The sequence below is a fragment of the Orcinus orca genome, chromosome 6, assembly GCF_937001465.1.
Source record: "Orcinus orca chromosome 6, mOrcOrc1.1, whole genome shotgun sequence".
In the NCBI taxonomy this organism is placed as follows: Eukaryota; Metazoa; Chordata; class Mammalia; order Artiodactyla; family Delphinidae; genus Orcinus; species Orcinus orca.
In genome coordinates, this window is record NC_064564.1 from 16,716,794 (window position 1) to 16,731,972 (window position 15,179).

Consider the following 15,179-nt stretch of genomic DNA (forward strand, 5'->3'; position numbering starts at 1 on the left):
GCAATGGGGTCCAGGTTTTGGTCCAGACGCATTCAGCTGATTATTAGGCAGCCAGCATGGGCAGCTTCCGTGTTTGCTGGGGGTCGCATAACAATGGATATGACAAGATCTCTGCGCTCTGTTAAGTCTTCGCCCAGCTCACTCAGCCGGGACAGGGAACAAGGGTATCCTTGGACATGTGTGTGTCACGCAGGCTCTTAACTAGCCATGCGGAACCCTGAGCCTGCGCGACGCTGACAGCTGAAAGTCCGTCCCTCACATCAAAGGCCAGGAAGACCTTGCTGGAGCCCATCACATCCACATCCCCCTGTCCACGAATGGCTGGACTGGAAGAATCCGGGCACTCCCTGGGATACTTTGGGCCGACCACCTAATACCTGGTACCGAGCAGAACAGAGGAAGAGACTGAAAAAGATGAAGCATCCTGGGAGGTAGCACCGCTCTTCCTGAAGGGCCAGCACACTCTTTACTAGATGCTCTTCTCAGGAAGGAGAGCAACTCTGGGCAACAGGATTGACAAGACATTCCCAACAGTCAGAATAACCCGCTCCACAGAATGTCAGAGAACAGGCTCTGGGAACATCCACTACTGAGACTCTCCACGCTCTGTACACAGCACCCACGGGCCACGTCAGAACTAGATCATGGAGGATGCAGATGCCTCTTTTTATTTTTGGCCACGCTGCACAGCATGTGGAATCTTAGCTCCCCGACCAGGAATCGAACCCGTGCCTCCTGCAGTGGAGTCTTAACTGCTAGACCGCCAGGGAAGTCCCCAGATGCCGTCTTAAGAGATGAAGCCCACCCTTCTGTGGGCTGGGGTGATTTCCAAAGCTGTAACCACCAGCTCTCAGGGCCAGAGCCAGGAAAGACACCCTGAGTAGGTTAGGATAACTGCCACAATGTCCATGAAACAGGGCCAGGGACCCAAACAGAAATGTCCCTGATCCTGGAAGGGCCGGGCAGACCCTAAACCCAACTAGACTATGAGGCTGGCTGGAGTCCAACCCAACGGCCTCCTTCCTGAGAAGAGCGTCTAGTAAAGAGCGTGCTGGCCCTTCCGGAAGAGCGGTGCTACCTCCCAGGATGCTTCATCTTTTTCAGTCTCTTCCTCTGTTCTGCTCGGTACCAGGTATTAGGTGATCGGCCCAAAATATCCCAGGGAGTGCCCGGATTCTTCCAGTCCAGCCATTTGTGGCCAAGATTTGCACGGCGACGCCTGAGCAGGCCCCGTCCTGTGGCGTCCGCTTGCAGAAGGCAATCGTGTCCGTAGGCAAAACGTGTGACCTCGGCCAAGTGGGGACTGGGGAGACGCGAGGAGGAGCAGGCAGAAAGAGGCCACTCCCACAGCCCATCGGATAACGTCGCTTTCTAATCGCCAGCCCACAGGCAGATTTTGTGGCGACAACTTGGGTCCTGGACTTCGAGACTTTCGTCTGACGTGGTCAGGGTTTTTTGTAAACACTTTCTAACCCGAGTTAAATGAATGATGCAAAGGGAATAATCAATAATCAAAGTATCGATTACAGACACATTCATATTACAGTGTGTGTGTGTTCACAAGTGGACCCGTCGGAGGCGGGGGAACAAACCCAAATGCCACATGGACGGAGAAATGACAAGCAGTGGATGTGCCCCAGGGACACTCCAAGGACACGTCTCCCCAGGAAGGCCCGGCCACCGGGGCTGTGGGAAGTCACCTAGCCTTGATCTAGGCCTCCTGCCTCCGCAGGCATGGCTCTCTAGGAAGCCCGAGGGCTTTTGGGGATGACTGCTGAGTCCACCGTGGCACTCAGGGCCCACCCCGTGCACACACAGAGAGAGAGCTCCCTCATGGGGGGACCAGCATCCCCACCACCTGCCGAAAAGACGGAAGGAGAAATACCCATTCACGACCTCAGGCCGATGCTCGAGCTCTGGGCTTTCCCCTCCTGCCTCTCTCCCCCTCCAACCGTTGCAACAGCTGACTGGACCGCAGTGACCAGGGGGCTGGAGCGGCCGCAACAGGGCATGGCTGAAGAGACAGCTGTTTCGGTGGAAATGAACGCAATTAACACCAGACGTGTAAACCCTCCTCCCACCCCAGGATTTTCGATCCTCTGGCATCACACTCAGATGAAGCAGGACACCAAGTCCCATGAGCATATAAACTCATCCAATCATTCATTCATTCATTCATTCAACCGCAGGCATCAATGGAGTCAGTGTCTCAGGAGTGAGACGCTGCTGGGCGGGGAACGTTAACAGAAAGAGGCAGAGGAGCCTTGATCAAACTGTAACACAGGACGCATGTCCCGAGGGCCAGGCCATGAAGACCCACTGTTGGCCGAGGTGCGCAGAATAAGTGGTAGATTAGGCAGAGGGGGCTGCATGGGGGCTTCGGGAGGGAGGTAACACCTAAGCTAGCCCTTGAAGGGTAACGAAGATTTCCAGAGGCAGAGGAAAGAAGGGAAGGGCATCCCTGGCTGGGGTAACTGACAATGTGAGTCTCGGCTGGGACAGCAGGATTGGGTTCTGCCACTTGGGCTGCATTCTCAGAGCCAGAGGGGGTCGCTGAGGGCTTCAGAGAATGGAGGTAGCATGATCGGTCCACAAGAAGAGCCCAGGCTGCAAGGTGATGTATGGGCTGCAGAGGTAGGGATCAGGGCAGTGAGACTCTCAGAAGCTGGGGCCAAAATCCAGTAGAGACGACAAAGGTCTGGATTGGCAAAAGAAGAGATAACATGCCAAGAGATAATACAGAGACAGAATTAACTTGACACGGCACAAGGTGACCGTGGGTTTGAGTCAGCCTGACCCTGAGGGCAGCCCTCTCCAGGGTTGGGCGCTGGGGTAGCAGCAGGAGATGGAAAGACGAGGGCGAGTCTGACTGGGGGTGGCTGGGTGCGGGAATCGGGGTACCTCTGGGAGCCACATCCAGCAGGTAAGTGACAAGCCCAGAGTTCAGGAGAGACAGCCCCTTCCAGCCCCGAGGCATCTGGCTGTCCTCTCCTTGTCTGTGCTCAGGTCCCGTCCTGGTCTCTGCTGTACAGCAGCTTCAGGGCGGGGAAGAAGCCCCCTTGGGTGTGTTGTGCCGGGGGCTCCACACCCCTAGGGAAAGCCCTGAGTTCAGGTTAGCAGGAACATTCAGGCTCTCTTCGCTGAGCAGTGGCTTCCGATCCTTAGCGATCTAGAGTCTGTAGATCTGGCACGGACCCCCGAGATCCAGACTTTCCAACAGCTCCCCAGGTGCACTTGACAATCACCAGATTCAAGTACAGATTCACAGGTCCCATCAGCAGACTCTCCACTTCAAGGGGTTGGGTGGGCCCAGGAAGCTGAATGTTTTAGGAGGCGTTACCCCAAGTAACACCAGGGTACCCAGTCTGCTGACCATGCTTGGAGGACCCCTGCTCCCAGCAAATGTTCGGGTCAGACCCTACAGCTGGAGCCTCTTTTCTCTGCCTCCGTTGAGAGAGTTGAGATCCAGAGGGGGCCTCTATGGAGATGGGCGGTTGCTGGTAGCTGATGTGAGATGGAACGATAATAACCACCACGGCTGAGTGATAACTGCGGGCCAGGTACTATTCTGATGCCTCCACTGTCGATCTCTGTAACAACTTTCCCCGTTTTGCAGGTGAGGCGACCGAGGCTTAAAGCAAAGGTCACACTGCTGGCAGGTGGTGGAGTCACAGTCGCAGGTGTGCGCTCCACAACTGCCGCCTGCGCTGATGCGCGGGGTGAGTGCCCTGCCCTCTGGCTTCCCCTCTCTAAAATGGAACTAACTGTTCCCGCCTGCTTCCTGGAGACGCTGGGGTCTCAACAACTCTGATGATCATAAAGTCCCCGGGGACGCCAGCAGCGCTTTCTCCAAGCAGCACCCCTGCCGCTTCCGTGACCCCTCAGCTGGTCTGAATGCCACCTACAGGGAGCATGTCTAGAGCCTCTGCCCACGCATCACTGGATGGGAAGGGCAAAGGACATTCCCTCTGCCCCACACGGACGGCCCCTTACAAAGATAGCGTTGTACGTTTCTCAATGGGAGGCTCTGTCTGATGGCAATAATATTATTTTCTGCTGCTGACGTGTCACCTCTGTTCCCAAACTGGGAATATTCAGCTGCATGTTCCACCACAGGCTGTGCCATTTCAGACCGAAACGGAGCCTCCAGGTCCCGAGACCTGGGAAACACACAGCAAGCAGCAGGTGAAGACACACCAGGTGACGCGGCTTGGAGCAACTCAGAAAGCTGGGAGGGAGGGGCTGCAGGTGGTATGGTGCCAATTTCCTTCAGTGGCTTTTGTTTCTGTACGTTCTCACTTGAATCCCTTCAACGTGCCCGAAATACTTAGTTCTGGCCTTAATACTCATTAAAGAAGCTACCATCTCACCGAAGGAGCAGGTCGCAGGTCCCGACCCGCTAAGCTAGCTATGCCTCTTTGCACGGCTCCCACTAAGAAGCGGGCTGCAGCCGCGGACTCAGTTAAAGCGATGCAGAACGCATTATTGGCAAGCAGGAAGAAGAAGCCTGATTTCCTCATCTGTATTATTGCCACGTTATCTCCCAAGGGAAGGGCAGGCAGTGGGAATTCTATAGAGGTCAGTAGCCACAGGTGGGCATTTGCAGGAGTAGATATTTTTCTCAGGATACACAAGCAGTGGAGTTTGGGGTGTGACCACTGTGACCACATCGCCACTACCTCTGATTACTTTCGTCCTTTGAGATCTCCTTAAATCGCCCTCCTCTTTGACTGCGTCACCACCCCTGCATTAAAATACGCTTGCATTCTCGTCCGGAGCCTGTGCTCCGCAACGGGAGAGGCCACAACAGTGAGAGGCCCACATACCGCAAAAAATAAATAAATAAATAAATTAATTAATTAATTAATTAAATACGCTTGCATTCTGCTCAAGTGAGAGGGGCAGGCAGTCTGATTTCTCCCTCCTCCTTCGTTCCGAGCTGCCATAAGGTCATCCGCTGCCTATTCTGGGCCCTCGGTACAGGTACAGGACTTGTGGAGACATCCCTGGTCCCTGCACACAAGGAACCCACCTGGCAGGAAGGGAAAGATGCCCACAACCGCTGAGAAAGAAGGCCAAAGGGAAGGTCAGGGTGTCAGCAGGAAGGGATGCGCCCATGTGTGACGGTGGTGGCAGGAGGGAAGGCAGAAAGGGACAAGAAGCAGGAGAGGGGCCAAGGAACCGGTCAGGTGTTGAGGAGCGAAAACGCGCATTCGAGAATGCAGGATGGGGTCTTTCAAGTAAGTAGGAGAGGAAGCAGGGCTTTGATGCATCGTGGCGCGAAGTGCATCAGATTGGAGGCAAACTCTGTCTCTGAGCTCAGTGAATTGCCAAACGTGGGTGCTGGAAAGGGCACCCAGGGTCATCTAGTGCAAATCCTTCACTGTGCAGACGAGCAGCCCAAACAAGCGAGGTGACTCGTCCAAGGTCACACAGCAAGTTAGTGCCCTGGTTGGGGGTATTTCCACCTCGGAGGGCTGCCCCTCAGCCCAATGATAGATGTCACTGATTGCTCCCTTAGGAAATATGATTTGTGACCTATTAACACTCTGCGACCAAGGCACAGGCCTACAGGGCCCCCACAGGGACTCCAAACTGAGGCAGATTATAACCTTGGCTTGGTCCTCTAGGCTGACACCCAGGCCATCTGTGCTTCTCCAAGCTCCAGTGTGGCTCCACGGCTGGCCCTGGAGGAGGGGCGGAAATGCCCACTGGTGCCAGTGAGTCCTGACAGATGCCACTGACAAAACAGCAGGCGTCAACACTAGGCCAGAGTCCCAAGGGGTGTGCAGATGCCAACACCGCCACCACCAAGAACAGCACCCTCTAGGTTAGAAGGTAATACGTGCGGAAAGAAAGAGGCGGCAACAGGAAGGCTTAAACTTGGATGCTCTTTCTGATCAGTGATGACACCCCGAAGACCAGAAAGGACACAAGGAAGTGAGTGTGTGATTTAAAAAGTCGAAGAGCTCGAACTAGAATGGGATAGCAGCGTTCTTCTGGGTGGTAGGGCAGACAAGAGGAAGCTTAGAAACAGACCCTAAAGTTACACGTAAAGAGAGCATCATTCTGAAAAGTAACCAGCAAGATAGGTTTTTTTCTAAAGCAGAAAGAGCTAAGTTCTTTCCACTTGGACCCTCTTCTGAACTGAACTATAAGCTTTTAAGACAGACTGTATATTGCCTTTCACTCCTGTATAAAATCTTTAAAAAAAAAATGAAATAGTGCCAATGGCAGCAACATGGATGGACCTAGAGATTATCGTGCTAAGTGAAGTCGGACAGAGAAAGATAAATATCATATGACATTACTTATATGTGGAACCAAAAAGAAAAAAATGATACAGATAAACTTATTTGCAAAACAGAAACAGACCCACAGACATAGAAACAAACTTATGGTTACCAAAGGGGAAAAGGGAGAAGGGATAAATTAGCAGTTTGGGATTAACAGATACACACTACTATATATAAAATAGATGAACAACAAGGTCCTACTGTATAGCACAGGTAACTATATTTGATATCCTGTAATAAACCATAATGGAAAAGGATATGAAAAAGAATAGATACATAGAGATATATAACTGAATCACTTTGCTGTACACCTGAAACTAACACCACATTGTAAATCGACTACACTTCAATAAAAAATAAAAAAAAAAGTGTGTCTGGTGGGCCACCGTGCAACTTGCCTGCCTCCTCAAACTCAAAATGATATCCGCCAAAGGGACAATCAACAGGCATGCTGGAAACCTACCATTCACAAGCAAACCCTTCACATTTGTTAGGAAATATACTTTAGATTTAGCTGAATGAAAAGCATAAATCCAACTGAGCGATGTTTACAGGGCACCCAGCTGTTCACAGCAGCAATTTTCATATCTGAACAACCGATATCTGTGGGTCTGCAAGCAGGACTGCCCAATTCCATTTATGTCAAACCCAGGCCAGGAAGTAATCCCTCCTCTTGATTTTCCTATCAGTGGAATTGACGTTCCTGGTTCAACAGTTCATTTGCTGTACCCCGGCCTCATTCCAAGAAGATACACACTCAGGAATTCTTTAAAAGTCAAAATCAAATAGTGAGGAGCAAAGGTTCAAAACTCATAGCTTTGAAGATTACTCCAAATGCTGTGTTTTCCAAGTGACCACAAATCACATTTTTCAGGTTAAGGAAGACAGAAGTTCTCAAGCAGAGAAAGCAAGAAGCCACTCTTTTATCCTACAAAAATTCTCTAGAAGCGTATTCTCAAGTTCAACTGGAGAACCTCGGGGCTGGACAGAAAATGAGACTAAGGCTGGCCCACCCGCACCCCCTTACGTGGTAGATCCGTCCACTGCTTAGTTCCGCAACCTTTAGAAGGAAAGACTCAAACAACACAGACTCATTTTCAAACGATAATGGTTCCCAAGCCCTAAGATTATTCTTTGTAAGCTGTCTTACTGATCATGGTGGTTCCCCCAGCCAGGGCTGCCTTGGTGCCTTGAAAGAAGTCATCAGCAGAGGTCATCCCCTGATCAGGCATCTGGAAGCGGGTATGGACATCAATCCCTCCGGGGATCACCATTCTGGAATGGGCTTCAATGGTCTTCACCCCTCCTGGCACAATCAGGTTTTCTCCTATTTGCCTAAATAAACAGGGTAGGTGACAATGATTGTAAAGAAATGTCCTAAATCAAACGGGATCTGACAGACATTTTCACCACGCCATAAACAACCCTTCCCTATGTTCTAAAGACTCTTCAGATTATTGTTATCATTCATAATCTGTGCACCCCTCACTCCCTACCCTCAAGAGGCAATGCAGAGCATACTAGAAAACAAAATCTAAATAAGGCATCAGAGGCCAATCAAAGAGGCTTAGTTACCAGAAAACCCATATGATCAAATGATAACAAAGCCCTGAGATATTTACATAAAATATCACTATACTTTCCTTACAACACACTCAGTTGAGTTAATTATCCTGTAACAATTTTCTCCAGACCTGGTTGCACTTTACAAACATTTATTTTCGCCATATCCTTTCCAACTAAGAGAAATGAGGAGTAGAAGGGTAGGGAATAGAACAAAACAAAGCAAAGATAATAATAATAAGTAAACACTATGATTGCAACTATTTAAAAATTTGGAAGCATGTGATCAGCAACTCAGATAACAAAGGCGGCAAAATTAATATTCATTAAGTTGGGTAACAAGGATTCATTTCTAATTTTTAAAAAATATCTCTGCTACCTCTTTATGCTAGTTTTTGGAAAAGGAAAAAGTAATCAAGGGGGAGTTGGTAAAGTTCTAAAACAAATTAGTGATGACTAAAAATATCACACAGGCTTGTTCACTTCTAGGCCAGAGTCTTACAGACCAGATCATGCTGCTTTCCACTTGGGGGAAAATGGAACATGAAAGTCATGGTATTTCAGAGCCTGGAGCTGAGACTGTCACAAGCAAACACACATGGAGAAAACATTAAATGTGGAAATGTTAAAACCTCTTTTAGGATCGTAAATCAGGGTGTGAGTTTCCAGGCAACAGACACGTCCACTACAATTTTCCACTCCTCTGGACTGGTTTGCTGCTTGCCCTTGATAAATGCTGCTTATTTAAAAGATGTCATTTGCAGCAGTGTTTGTCTTTAAACAGATGTGCTATTTCTTCAGAGCCCTCTGAGCTGTCCCAGTCGGAAGGGCACGAGGATATTGAGACGTTCTCAGCTCACTTAACCCTCTAGGACCCAAAAATACCCTAATTCAGTAACTGCTTTGTTGTTTTCTCCTTTGAAACACAATACACAATAAACACAAGGGCAGTCCCATTTGTGTTAGTTGCCACTTAAAACATGAAACCTAAAATTCCCTCGGAATGAGGCAGTAATTTGTCTCTGTGACGTAGTAATTAATTTGGTGTCCATTGCCCGCAACAACTTGGATTCTTGATTAAGAAGGCAGATGTGCTATCATGATAGAAGAGGCTGTACTTCACGTTTGTGTCCTTTGATTGTCCTATCCACCGCACACAAGTACATTCTAGTAAAACCTTTAATATAGTCAATGGATCATAACCTGAATATGTGGCAACAAGAAGATGTGTCACCTCGGTTAAAAATATTCAATTACATAACACGTAAGGAAATGGGTGTGCATTTAATTGTGGTTTTGAATTCCCTAAATCTGAGTTTTCAAACTCACTAATTACCACCAATCAAACTAGGCTTAAACAGATACTGAGTTAGTCTCTAAATCACTACAGCTTGATACTACGGGTGTGAATTGTAGCTAATGCTTAGGAACACCGCAAGGTACCCAAATTTGTGGCAATATTGAGTTACACTTACTTGATCAACCCATCTTCCATGTATATGTCTGCATAGAATGACTGGTCGTCATTAACGATTTTACCTCCTTTGATCAGAAGACGATCACTCTGAAACAAAGAAGTAGTAAGGTCACAATTCATAACTGATCCATGAGAAACAGTTGGTAGTAAGATAAATGAGCTAAGACCACATTTTCACTGCTCAAAAGTGATGCTCAACATGAGTCCATTTTGGAAAGACTCAGTGACAAAGGTGAATCTGTATTTGGCAATCTACTCATCACTTGATGAGTCAGAACATACTGGCAAAGCTCAAAGCTTATCCTAGAGAAAAAAAAGAAAAAGAAAAAAAACACAACAGAGACAACAACCATCTATTTCCATTAGACCTACAAGCACAAAAGAAAAAGAATGAAAAAAACAGCCTAACAATCTTCCTTTAAAGATCAGTAAAAAGATTTCAGATAAAGAAGGCAATCACTTTAAATGGCTTTAGGCTAAACTTCATTTGAAAAAAATAATACACCCACATGTAGCGGAAGTCGATTCTTGTTGAGATTTGTGTCCGGAAAATTTAACCAAAAGTCTGTTGTCATGGGATACTATACACAAACACACTTTGTTCATCCATAGCAATGTTTCAATTCAGTATGTTCTTTATATTTGCATTTATCCTCGAGGTAAATCACAATTGTAGCAAAGAGGGGGAAAAACCACTTCGAACATGCACCATTTTAACTATTAAGCTGTTAAGAAAAAGGTAAAGTTTTAGAATAAAGTAGGTGAGATGGCAAGTTCTAAAATCTAACACTATTATTGACTGTACACAATACTAATACCTTAATTGGTACAAAAAATATATGACAAGCAGCATATAAGAGCCAAGAATGTAACAGAAATGTTACATTATGATTCATCTCTATCCCAAGTGCTGTTGATGGAATGCTATGCCACTTCAAAGAACGGCGTTCATTTTGACAATGGTTAACTCAAAATTCAGTTAAGAATAATATTCTCAGCAAGTGCTTTATATTTAGCACCTACCAAGAAGAAATTACAGCAACTTTTTAAAAATATATATAAGCTACTAGAGACCTAGAAAAAAAGATACTTCTACACAGAAATGCACACACCCCTGGGTTTAGAAAGTATTTACTGTTTTTCTAACATCATGAGAAACACTAAGATTATTTTAATTGTTACACTGTAGGGACCTTCATCCTGCTGTAGGGTTTGGAAAGTCAAATGGGAATAGTCAGCAACGATTCCTGCATTTATATAAGGCAAAGGTTAAGACCTTTACAAAATCCTGTCCTGTAAACCATGTCACCCAAGCCTCAAATCAAATCTGTGAGGTGATGGGAGCTAGATTCTTGTCTCAAGGACACATAAAGAAACTGAGGCTCAGAGATGTTAAGCCACTGGCCCAAGGTCACCTGATCCAGTGCACTTATCTGTCTACAATGATCTCACCCTCTTCCGCAGAATCCAGCTCTGATGGGATAAACATGGCCTGGGAGGCAAAGAGAAGCCCTGCCCTTCACCACCTGTTCCCCTTAGTCACTGCAGTACCTATTCCAGCCATCATGCGAATCCCCGAGCCAACATCTTGTTGAGAAAAAAAATGAAACATCACAGCCCCGCTCACTCGAGTGGTATCTTACATAACAGGCTGGCCGTGCTGACGGAGGAAAGGAAACCATGCTATAGGTCCTAGGATAATGCCACCAGATTTTGTTAAAGGGCAGAGGGGGCGCTCTTCTAAAAAATCAGTCTTGTTGATTGTTTGCTTTTTAAATTATTTTCTCCCCACACTGTCAAAACGAAACTGCCTTTTTCATTCACGAAGACAGCAGAGTACTTGAGGCTTGCCGCAAATCTGCTCTCCACCCCACCCCCCAGATTCCTTCCTGCAGTGCAAGGAACACATAACGCTGGGTCCCCCGGCGCTCTGCCCTTTGGGATCTCGGGTCCTTGGCCCTCAAGAAAAAGCTAGTACCCACCCCCCGCTGTAGAAGAGCTCACCCTATAAATCCTCCCGAGCACACGCCCCTTCCCCTGTGCATGTGCTCCCACATCTCACTCCTGCGGATGGGTGTGCCCTTGTACATCCAGTGGAAGTCGGGGTACCCGTGGCTAAGGAGGAAACCAGAGCGAAAGCACTCCCTCAAACCCAGCCCTAAACACATCTGGACTTTTCAAAAATTCTTTCGGTCAACGCCTCAGCCCTGGGTTCTACCCAGCAATCAGCTGGCCCATTGCGATTGCACATCATTACATAACAATGAATTTCCCTCGCGTTCCTCCCTCCCCGGGATTTCATTCGGGGATGTAGAGAAATAGGACTGGCGAGACTTTTCCGGGAAAAGATGGGGAGAAGATGGGGGCGGGGGAGCGGCGGGAACAAGAACCTGTGTTCACCGCCGAAGCATCGCAAAGTCATCGCTTGGAGCTTCTCGTGATTTACAAACTAACAACCCCAGGCCCCAGAGCTGCGCCGGCATCTCCGGCCTCTGCGATCATTGTCTGGCCGAGGCCGGGCCATCTGCTCCGCGCGTCGCGCAGCGCCATTACCTCCCAGAGCCCGGCTCGGCGCTGTCCCCAACGCCCACCCTCCCAGCCCGCTTTCCCCAACGCCCACCCTCCCAGCCCACTTTGTATGCGCCAACACGGACGCCTCCCCGGCTGCAGAAGGGGCAGAAAGACACAAGAAAGCGAGCCCAGAGCCGCCAGGGTCCCAGCCCCAAACCACTGGGCGAGGAAGCCGAGAGGGCCACCAAAAACTGGACCCGGTCAACAAAAAGCCCACGCCTACCTCCCCCCCTCCTCTGCTCATCACCGCGTCCCTGTTTTTCCTTCCCGTTTCCACAGGATCCCGGTACACCCAGCCCTTTTCAGCATCCCTCTGCTGTCATTACGCCTCCGAGCTAAAGCCCGCTCCTTTTTCTGAGGAACCGGAGGAAGGCTCCAGAAAGCCCTTTATGGTGGGTGGCGGGAGATACAGGGAGAATCCATTTCCCCATCTCCCCATCCAGCTCCTGGAGTCCAGCTCCTGGAGTCCAGCATCGCAGCACGCAGCCGGGAGAACAATATCCGAGCTTCAACCATGCATATTCAATCTGGCATCCATTTGCTTACACCCCGCAGGCCAGCACTACAGCATCTCGCTCTGACAATAAAAGGATACAGCGGATCTGGCGCGCTACCTAAAACGACCTTAATGCACTCACGCTCCTATTTTAATGCCTTAGAAACTATATGGCTTACAATTCTATAGGATTGCGTCTCCCATCACGATCGCCTTCTTTAGCAACAAGGGGAAAAAAGGAAAAAAATAAAAGTTGGGTCTCTCTTCCTCCCCCTCCTTTAAAAAAAATTCCTTATATGTTCTGTGCCACAAAAGGTTGCTGGCCGATCGCAGATTTCACAAGTACCAAACTCACCGTGATGCGTGGAATATTTTTCTTCCCCTGATAAGACATCTCTCTCCTGGGAAAAAATTAATTTCAAGAGGGCAGCTTTAAAACAAAAATTGCCCGGAAAGAGACTTGGTATTTTTTGCAGGATTGAAAAATGTGCAGCCGCTTAGCTGGTCTTGCTGATAGAAATTTTCAGGAATGTTAAGGGATAAATGCAATCCTCTGTCTCCCTTTCTTCCTCTCCTCCAACACTGCCTCAGCTAGGGTGGAAAAAAAGAAAGAGAGAGAGGGAGAGAGAGACAGAGAGACAGAAAGAGAGAGAGAGACAGAGCAGTAGGGAAGGGGGTGGAAATAAACTACAGCAATAAAAGCCTCGGTTCAAGTCGGCCACCGCGGCGCATGCGCCGCCAGCCACTCCCTTTCCTCTCAGGCCAAACCCGTCCGCTTCGAGATAGACGAGTCCTGATTGGCCACAATCGTGGGATATGCAAATGAGTGCAGGCGGGGAGGGGTGCGGCGCGAGAGCGCGAATTGCTGCAGTGTGCGGCCGGGGGCGGCGGTCGGTGCGTGCGCCCGAGCGGGGAGCGCGCCTTTCGCGCCCTTTCTTTGCACTGGTGCATCGGCCACCCGGGCTGGCAGCGGCCCCAAATGCAGCATCAGCATCGCAGGGACAGCGGAGGGCTGGTCATTATGGGCAGGGAGAACCGCGCCCCGCGACGGTGGGCTTCGGTGCGGCCCGGGCGGCGGGCTTCGGTGCGGCCTAGGCAGCACGCACCCGCTCGCGCGCGCCCCGGTGTATGCTCGCCCGCGCGCCAATCCGCGGAGGCCGCCGCTGCAGCCCGCGTGGGGTGACTGCGCCGAGCCAATAGCTTTGCTGGCGGCGAGCGCGCGACTGCACGGCCGGCCGGCGCCGCGCCGCCCGGGAGGGGCGCCCAAGTACTCCTCCCGCCGCCGTCGCCTTTCGCGAAGGCTCGCTCGGCCTCCGCCCAGGAGTCGAAGGGGGAATTCAGATGGCCGCGAGCGGAGGGAAGGGGAGCGGGGCGGGGAGTCGCCGCGCGGCGCCGCGCCGGCCACGCCCAGCCCCGGAGAGGGGCCGCTGGCCGCGGGCCTGCGGGCGGCCGGCGCCGGGCTGGGCTCCCCCGGGGTAGAGGAGCGCGGGCCCGAGGTGAGGCAGCAAACAGGAAGTGGAGCCGGAGGCCGGGCTTCGGGCATCAGTGGCCTGGCAGCTAGTTGGAAAGGAAAGTTCGAAGCCCTCACTGCTCTGAGTAGGGAAGGAAGGCAGCCGGGGAAGACTGTAGCCCGCTGCTGGGGATGGAAACCCCGCCCTGAAACGTCCTTTTGTGCCTTGGGGTCGCAAGGAACTTAGGGGCAGCGGGGGAAGCAGCAGCCGCCTGTTGAGACCGAAAAAGGCCCAATCTAGGGCCCGGGTCTCCTCTTTAACAGTCACGCTCACCTACACCCATTTCGGGGTATGATGGAGAGATGCATTTCGCTGCTGCCTGCAGTTTTGTTGAGAAACTGTTGGGATTGCAGCGCCCTAAGGGCCCAAAGGATTTGCATTGCTATAGGCGGGCCCATACTTCACATAATGAGGCCGGAAGCCGGGAGATAAACTGGAGAAGCAGGAGGAATGAAAAAAAGGCGAGCTTATATCCTGAAAAGCAAGGGATCCTGAGTCATGGAGAGAACCTCCCAGAATCTGAGTTTAAAACACGGGGAGACTTGACTCCCCAGCCAGAGATCCTATCACACTTACAGCAGCTTTTAAGGCCCCTCTTGGGCTAGCAACTGAGCCGGCTGGGACCCCTTGCCTCTGTCCAAGTCCTGCTCTGATGCTCTTACTTCAGAATCCCTGTAGAAGGAAAAAGCTGGACCAGTTGATCCCGAGCAATCTACCAAAGGTCATCTCTTTGGAAAGCTGCCCAGACAGGTACAATGACAAACATCTGGGCTGGCCCACAGCTTTGGGCTTCTCTGCTTGAGATCAAACAATAGATAGAATCCCTACATAATCTAGGCCTTCAGGCAACCATGAAAAAGAAAAACAAAGAATCTAATTGGCTCACACCTGATCAGCAAAGATTAGCCACATAAATGCAAAATAATCCTGAGGCTACTATGGGCCCATGTTTCAAAGTCTTTCTGCATCTGGCCACTTTGGATGGTTATTTGTCTTCCAGAAGGTGTAAAATGCACCCTTTCATTCCTATTCCTGTAAATTCTGAAGTCCCAGAAAGGGGCTGTGAGGCCTGCAGCAAGCTTCCCGGCTGGTTATTTCATTCCAGTTCCAATTAGCTGTGCATCTTAAAAATAAAAAGGGAGCACTTCCCTCTCCAACTACGTGATGTGCTAAGAGCCAAGTGAGTTGAAGTCAGCAAGTATTGGTGTCACCCTAAAAGGGTCAAAGTCACAAGTCTGAGAAAGCATAGAATGCACCCTCCTACC

General features: G+C 49.9%; 1 protein-coding gene across 3 annotated transcripts in view; it reads right to left on the reverse strand.

Annotated features, from left to right (window-relative positions):
• Nucleotides 1-15,179, reverse strand: part of DPYSL2 (dihydropyrimidinase like 2) — a 164,612-nt gene that overhangs the window by 57,642 nt on the left and 91,791 nt on the right. For 2 of the 3 annotated variants that reach the window (XM_049711753.1, XM_004270684.4), the window contains 2 exons: nt 9,335-9,423; nt 7,447-7,631 (listed from right to left, as the gene is read on the reverse strand). In XM_049711753.1, the coding sequence (XP_049567710.1) occupies nt 7,447-7,631; nt 9,335-9,423 (274 nt within the window). Of the gene's footprint in view, nt 1-7,446; nt 7,632-9,334; nt 9,424-12,758; nt 13,131-15,179 lie in introns of those variants that run through there. The other variant, XM_004270685.4, reaches the window with a different exon arrangement.